The sequence below is a fragment of the Eurypyga helias genome, unplaced genomic scaffold (genome assembly GCF_000690775.1).
Source record: "Eurypyga helias isolate BGI_N326 unplaced genomic scaffold, ASM69077v1 scaffold27337, whole genome shotgun sequence".
NCBI classification, from domain to species: domain Eukaryota; kingdom Metazoa; phylum Chordata; class Aves; order Eurypygiformes; family Eurypygidae; genus Eurypyga; species Eurypyga helias.
This window is the reverse complement of record NW_010261487.1, coordinates 32,727-40,783: the sequence shown is the minus strand read 5'-3', so window position 1 is coordinate 40,783 and position 8,057 is coordinate 32,727. Positions and strand designations below refer to the sequence as shown.

At 40.5% G+C, this 8,057-nt stretch overlaps 1 protein-coding gene across 1 annotated transcript in view; it reads left to right on the top strand.

Moving 5' to 3' along the window:
- The first annotated feature begins 1,990 nt into the window (after nt 1–1,990).
- Nucleotides 1,991–8,057, top strand: part of SUMF1 (sulfatase modifying factor 1) — a 31,655-nt gene continuing 25,588 nt past the window's right edge. The window contains exons 1-2 of the mRNA XM_010155397.1: nt 1,991–2,164; nt 4,396–4,470. Coding sequence (XP_010153699.1) covers nt 1,991–2,164; nt 4,396–4,470 — 249 coding nt within the window. The remainder of the gene's footprint in view (nt 2,165–4,395; nt 4,471–8,057) is intronic.

Below are 8,057 nucleotides of genomic sequence, written 5' to 3'. Positions count from 1 at the left end.
TCATTCCCTAAGTCCTAAAAAATGTAAGCAAATTTATCCTGAAGCCCTTTTATGGATTCAGTTAAAGTCAGTCTGTAAGTACTCAGATTCCTTTTAGTGGAGAAAAAGATATGAGGATGCAGCCAGCTTCAAATGTGGTTAGTTCAAAGGAAAAAGTATTCGTAGTATTTTTACAGGACTTATGCAAGTTGTGTGTATTTTAAGTGTTGAGAGAGACCCAAGCAAAAGGCGAGATCTATAGTAGAGAAGAAATAATGAAACTGGATATGTAAGGTGATACAAAATACTCCAAACGCCCTTAAGAACAAGGAGAGGTGCTGGATAGCTGATGTGAACTTAGTATTATATACTAAGTTATATGCTATATATATACTATATACTATATATATACTATATACTATAATATATAGTGTTACATCATTTGCTATGCTCTTGGTGTTGTAACTACGTCAGTACCAGTAAACTCTAGAAGCTGGAAGGTATAAGGATTCTTTTTGTCCTCCTGGTTAGTGAGTCACAGTAGGCAGTCAGGAAGCTGTTTTGGTGAAAGCATCTAACTTCATGATAAGAATTTTGTGAAGTAAAAAAAAAAAAACCCAAACAACCAAAAAACTTCAACTATAGAAGAATGAAGGTTCCTTAATCTAGGCCATGCTGCAAAATGGCTTTATGCACAAAGCCCGAAGTTCACGTTTGATTCTGCGTACCCACCTCTTCATCTAAATACTATTACATAATTTCACATTTTTTACATCTTCATCTCTGTAGTTTGGCTATTTTTAATGTAAATGTTTCACATGGTGTTATTCCACTATATGTACATGGAATTTTGTTTTTAATCTTATACCTCTAACACCCAGGCTGCTTTTCCTGTCAGAACTTAAAATGAACTTCTGGACTAGTTTGAGAAGTGTGCTAGTCTGGAAACTTCCCTCTCAGTGAATATTTCTGTTATTAGACTTAAATTTCCTGCCTACCAAACATCAGGATCTTGCAAGAAAAAACGCTGCTCTCTCTTAGACCTGTCTCTGCTTATTCTAGGTTCTGTCACTGATCCACCTGCTTCAATTCCTTCTAAGAGTAGTGTGTGGGTATGTCCAGGTGCAGTATGACATGCCAGGTTATTTTCCACAGTGGATGCCTATGTCAGTGCTGGCTGCCTTTTTTGGGGCTCACCCAGGCATGACAAGACCCCTGGGACCTTTGTCTTCCTAGAAAGAGCCCACTAGAGCCAAAGGAAAATGTGCTTTGTTTCTCTGGAAACTGAGCTCTTAAAGGGAAAACGTCGTATTGAAATAGTTAAAATGTTATTCTGTCACTCATCCTTTAATTCGGAAGCTTGAGGCTCTTGCCCAAGGCCATTCTTCCCAGAGTGGGATATAACTGACTTGGAAGCGTGCCTCAGCTCTGGCATACTGCAGGTGTTGTGTCTACCTGCCAGTTAGCAGCATGGTTGGTAATAAAATGCTGCGCGTGCCTGTTACTAAATGAAAACCCACATGTAGTTAGTATGCAAACAGGCATAGACTTGGCCACAAAAGAGCACTTCACAGTTTCATAATCTCCAGATTCTTCATTGATGCATCAAGCCTTCCTAGGAATGGAGTGAAATGCCTAAATTCCTCATCTAAGAATGAGTAGAAAGGACTCTGGATTGGCTGTTTCTTGGCTCTCAGGTACCGCAGGGGAACATGTTTCTCCTCATTAGAGCATGAGCATTTCCCTTAGTACCAGTTCTGAATTACCCAGACTTCATGTAGAAAGAGCTGCACACAGGGCTTTTGTTCTCAATTTAAGTTCTGCTTGCTGTTCCTTCCAAGCAGGTGGTGCTCAAGATGCCACTGTTGCTGTTTTGTTGTGCCGTTTTTGCCAGTGAAATGCTGCTCAATGCAAAAGCACCTCCACAGATGAGGTGGAGGAGGAGTAAGACCAGCAAGAAACTTTTCAGTCTTTCACTTCCATAATCTTTTGGGCGGTGTTTTCTCTGCAGATGGTCGCTATTCCAGGAGGAGTGTTCACCATGGGCACTGATGAGCCTGAAATACGGCAAGATGGAGAATGGCCTGCCAGAAGAGTCCACGTTAACGCTTTCTACATGGATCAGTACGAGGTCAGCAACAAGGAGTTTGAGAGATTTGTGAATTCTACTGGGTATGTTACTGAGGTAAGGCGGAAGGTATAGAGTCTCCTGTCACTTTTCTTTGGGTTAGCAAAATCCCTGTTAAAAACTTAGTCTTTTATTTTTTAAGGATGTCACAATACTTGTTTGGGATTTGCATAGTGCACTATTTCTGATGTAAGTAGTGGAGGGATGAAATGGTCTTGCCTTGCTGCCCAGGGGTCTGAAAGGGCATTTAAATGTGTGCTGTTGCATTGCTAAGTGTCTTGGTACCTGACCCACCCCTGCAGTATGACTGAGGCAACCTGGGTGCAGCTAACAGATGGCTGAAGATGTCTATGCAGGGGTTTTTGGGTTTTGCTTGTTCGGGATTATTTGACCTTTGGGTCCCAAGACATCTTTGTACCAGTACAGCCATGTTGTTCCATTTTCCTTATTTTAGAGGAATGGGGAGAAGGGATTTAAGAAACTGTGAGAGCTGAGGACTTTGCAGGCTAGTTCAGTGCAGCTACACGCTGATGAGCTGCGCAATAGAAAGCCCTGCTGTCTAAAGAAGATATAATAGCAGCTATAATAATAGTTTTGCGCATGTTGCTGGGAACAATGGACTAAGAATACGTTAGGGTTCTTCCAAGAAAGAAGCTACCTGCGCCTGAGGCTTTGATCTTTCCTGACAGTTGACTGTTCCTACGCAAATTTTATAAAACCCTGACAGGCCTTTTAGGCAAATAAAAGCCTTGGTAATGATCAAGTCTCAAAGGAGGCACTTCTCTGAATTCACTTGATAAACTGGTTCTCATTTGGAAGACAGGGTCCTTCTGGTTGGATGAAGGGCTTCTTTTATCTACGGCACTATTTCTGTTTTGAAGTTCTTAGCTCAGTAGTTATGAAAAGAAGTTGCTTAATGATTTTGAGTTTGAACATGGCTCGGTTGATGCAAACGGCTTCTGGAAGGAGCACATGTGTTGTGGTGTGCAGATGTTGCACTGCATCAGATGGTGCTTCCTGGCTCAGCTGGTGTCCTTGGGTGCTCCACCTACCCCTTCTCCCTCCCCACCTCACACGGGCCCCCCTCTTAAGCTGGATTTGGAAAAACAGAATTAGAGTAAACAGCAGTGATTCTGCTGGGGTTTTCTGGATGCAGCTGGGCTGATTTTTTGTGTATTTAACCAATGTCCCCATTACTTATTGCTGATAAATAGAGCCAACCTACTACTTGGTTTTCTTTTATTGAGGACTAGACTGAACTCCAGTGGCAGCTGAAACCTGAAAAGAAATAGAAAGCTGAAGAAAACAAATCACCATACGTACAGCTATGTTGAACCCAAAATATTTTCTTTTTAAACAAACTTTAAAAAGAAAAAAGCCCTTGATGCAGGCTGTCAGACTGAAACCTGGGGCCCTTTAGGTGATAAACCAGTTTGCCTCTGTGTGGGTTTTTCAGATTGGGGAAGTGAGAGAAATTAAGTATTTTGTTCTTCTCTTTCCTTTCTGAAAGTGAATGTATAAAGAGTACAGTCATGTGCTAAAACTTCCTCCAGTTTGGGTGAGGAATGGGATCCTTCTTTCAAACTGTGCTTCTTGAAGAGTTCTGATCATGCAGAAGCATCTCATGGTGATGATTCTCAGTCTTTGAATGCCTCTAATAAAATGAAATTGAGAAGGGCAAATGTGTTGCATTCTGATAACATGTTTTGACTTCCCTCATATATTAATTGACTTAGTTTGTCAGGGAAAAAAACCTGTGTTGGCATCATGTACTGTGAGTCATTGAAATTACTTGTATTTTTTGTTTTGTTTGGCTTTATATAATGTTAGATATAATGATTGGGTTACTTTTAACTCTTCTCTTGTTATAATGGCACTTTAAAACGTGGTGCTAGCAATGATGAAGGAGCAGTAAGTGACAAGGCTGATGAAGCCTCTTACAGTGATTCCCAAGGAAAAATAAGAGAAATGAAATATGCTTCTGAATGTTAAATTATTGACTGTAGAATTTTAAGGCAGTTGGGACAATTGGAACTGCATTTTTAATTAATAGAAGTGAAAACATTTGCAAAAGCTCTGTGAGCTGCCATCTGTACGGTGGCTCTTGAAGGACAACAACATCCAGAGATAAAAAGCTTTCTCTTCTGTTCACAAATAGCTTCCTTGAAAGAGAACTCAAATTACTATTAGAATTGCCTTATCCTTGATAAGAAAGCTCTAAATGTGAGTAGCATTTTAAGAATAACATTCCTTTAATAATATGGTTGAATCTTTTGTTCTTTCTGCAGGCAGAGAAATTTGGCGATTCCTTTGTGTTTGAGGGAATGCTGAGTGAAGAAGTGAAGGCTGACATCCACCAGGCAGTGAGTAACACAGCAGCGTACAACTTACATTGCAATCACTGGGCTAGATGTGTTAGTAATTACAGCAATTATATCTAAATTGAAAACACCACACAAAGCCATGTACCAAAACGGGGTTTATAGAGGAGCGTTTGGTCCAGAATAATAGACTCCCTCAAGCGTGGAAGATTTACAGTCAATTCTCTGTTTGTTGTTGTTTTATTTTTGGTTTTTTTTTTTGGTTTTTTTTTTTTTTAACAAAAAATTAAAATCTGCTCTTGCTTTGCCAAAGGTAGTATCAACCCCTTCTTATCTTTTCTTGCCTCCTAAATGAAAGAGGTTTAGCACTGTAGTAAGTGTTGCAGCTATAAGGCTGTTTATTTTCATTGTGTGTAACACAGTGATGATTTGAAAATTCAGATGTCAGTAGTGGCTCTGCTGAGTGATGTGTTGTGTAGGCAAAGAACGGGAGTGCTGCTGACTCCAAGAGCATGTGCACTGTGATCAGCACGCTCTGCCAATGCAGTCTTATGCCCAAAGTGAGTAAATCCCAGATCCTGCTGATTTAAGGAAACTGGGATTATCTGTGTATCTGATATGATAAAAATGCTTTCATGAGTGTTTGTTCTAGGTCTACTGGAGGCAAATATTCCAAGGAATTGCCATTCCTGTGGCAGACCTGAGTCTGTAAGCCATTCACAACAGAATAAGGAGTCTTAAGTTTACTATGCTTCCTGCATCTCTGTAGAACATCCTGTACGCCGTGCTGTTTTCTCAGTTCCCTTCACCTTCACTAACAGTTGTCTCAACACAAATCCACAACATTACCTTATACTCACTACTGTGGAAAAAAATTAACTATCCCAACCAAAACCAGCACATAGGGCAATATAGTGATTCTGGTAGATGCAGTGCTGATTAAACTGGAGCTGTCTCAGTTTTGCTGTTCAGTAAATGCTGTTTTTAAATAATGAAGTTGGGTAGCCCAGCTTCCCTGCCCCCCTTTCCCTTTTTCTGTTGTGAATATGTTGCTGAGTGTTTCTTAGGCTTCATTTACCTCCTCCCTAACCTTAACAGGTCACTTAACCTTTACAGCTCCTGATAGTAAGTAGATTGTCTTTTCATCTGCTGGATGAATTTATTTGCTTTGAGCAGAAGTTTGGACAATATGACCTCATGAGGTCCCTTCCCATCAGAATTTTCCTCAGGTCTGATGAACCTACTGTGTGAACCTACTTTGTCCCATGCCATTAAAAAAGCCTTAGAAATTAAGAGTTCTGATGTGTGTAGTGTGGCAGTTTTGGGGGTGTGTGGCTTCGAGTTGCATTTATTCTGGTTGGAAACGTCTGCTTTTTTTGGTTAATTTTCTTTTGGATCAGCAAAGCTCACTTGGCTCATTCTGCCACTGCTTGAGTCAACACACGGAATCGAGATGTACGCGAGGAATAAGGTAGTAACTGGACTGAAACTGCATCTTTTGGCAAGAGTCCAGTTAGACATAAATAAGTGTTAAGCAAAACTGCACCTGTAGAGGAGCACAACTTTTTCTTTGAATGTAGAATAAATGCAGATGAGCTCATCCCATCTTCACAAGAGAAAATTCAGCTGTCAGTATTAGAGAAGTTCTTTTTCCTGCCCTAGTTCTGTGATGCAGAAATCCTTAAATCAAGCGCTCTGTTTTAAAACAAACCAACCTACCCTAAGAATGATGGTGTAAGCTCAGTCTTGGCTATTTGTATAAACACAGAGTGTTGGGAGCCACTTTCCTGGGTGGGTCAGCCAAATTTTCAAGTGTTGGCTGTAATGCTAACAGAACAAGTATTATGCCAGAGAGCTGGAATAGAGCCCAAACTGGTCTTTTTGGCTGCTTTTTTATGAATGTTTCCTGTATTTGCTAAACGTAAACTTTAGGAGACTGTCCTTTTGCCATGATTTCAGTATTTATTATTAGGTCATTCTGTGAGTTGCTAGCACTCAGAGCACTGTTGGAACAGACAGAGGAAGACTGTACAAATGATTTGGTAAAGTGATCTGGGGAACAGTGCCTGCCTGCCTTGCAGTTGGGCACTTCTTAACTTCCCGCTGATGCTGCGGACAAACTCGCGTTATAAAACATTGTAATATTGTGAAGTGAAAAAGAAACCAGAAGCCGCTTTTCTTCCTCTTGTCTGCCTGCCCCTTCACCAGCTACGTACCATGAAATCCAAATTTTAGCAAGAACTTCTGTCTGCAAGGAGAAGGGGTCAGAAGGCAGCTCAGTGGTAGAGCTGGCAAGAGAAATCTTATGTCTGAAGATACAGCTTGGAATTTTGTCTGTATATGCTTCTTCCTGTCTTTTTTTTTTTTTTTTGTTCTAGTATGCATTTTCTGTGAGGGGTTATAAGTGTTGAGAGTACTGTGCAGACCTTAGCTGTTTTTAGGGTTTTTGGTGTTTGTGACAGTGCAGTTTGTAGACTGCAACAAGGAAGCATCAGCCACAGGGACATGGCCTTAGAATAGACTGTAGTCAGACTGCGCCACTGAATTCTGTGTAGGGCATGCTTATCCTGGGTAATTGAATCTAATAAATTCATTAGCAGTTTCCTATAGATTGTACCTTCAGGAAACAAGTTTCTATAGGCAACTTCTAAAAAATTCTTATTGCTAAAATACAGAAGCATCCCGACTAGGGGTCAGGGACTTGTAGTGTTCTGCAAAAGCAAATTCTTCCTAGGGATCTGCAAGCTTAAATTAAACAATAGACAATAAAAGCCAGCTTCTTATTACATTGCCCAAAATGTTTAAATTCTACTGGTGTCTGCTGGGGAAAAAATAATGAAAGGAATCCAATACTATTCAACTACTTACCAAAAAAAAGGCACTTTTTAAAACTTGGCTGCTGTAACTGTTCAAATGTCATCAGAAAAAGTGTAAGTTGCGTGAACTTAGTTGCATCAGCAGATTGTAATGATGAGCAATAGAGAACATTAGGGCTTTTTTTCTCAGTGTATACCTTAGTCATCTAATGTTTTAGCTTGTGGTACATACCCCTTTGAATCATTGCTGTCATCGTGAAAAGCTGAAATAAGGTACAAACATTGGTGTGCTACTGGCACTGAAGATCCCTCCACCAAGCTGATGGGAGAAAGGACGGTATTATTACTTTGCCTTAGTGTCTCAGATGTGTTTTGATAAGGCACAAACAGTTAAGTTAAGGTACAAACAGTCTAAGGTACAACAGTTAAGTTAGGCACAAACAGTCTTCAGTTAAGGCACAGGGCTGTGAAATGCAGAAGTGTGAATACAGGGGAAGAGCAACAGGAATCTGTATTTTAGAACTAGCATTTCATATGCAGTGAAAGATTTGGGGAAAGGTGGAAGTGAAGATACTGAACCAAATGCTATATAACAACTCCTGTAAGTAATGAGCTGCATGTGCTCTTGGGGAGTTTTGCTCTATTTGGCCACACTGGCTTCTCCAGTTGAATTTATTCTAGGCTCTCAAAAGAAGCAGACGGCTAAATTGGAACAGAGGTGGGGCTGGTGAAAGCTAATGCAGGAGCAGACCAGCTTAGCACGTAGAATAATTGTTGGAGCTTTGGGTGTGCGTTTCCTGGTGCTGAGGTGGT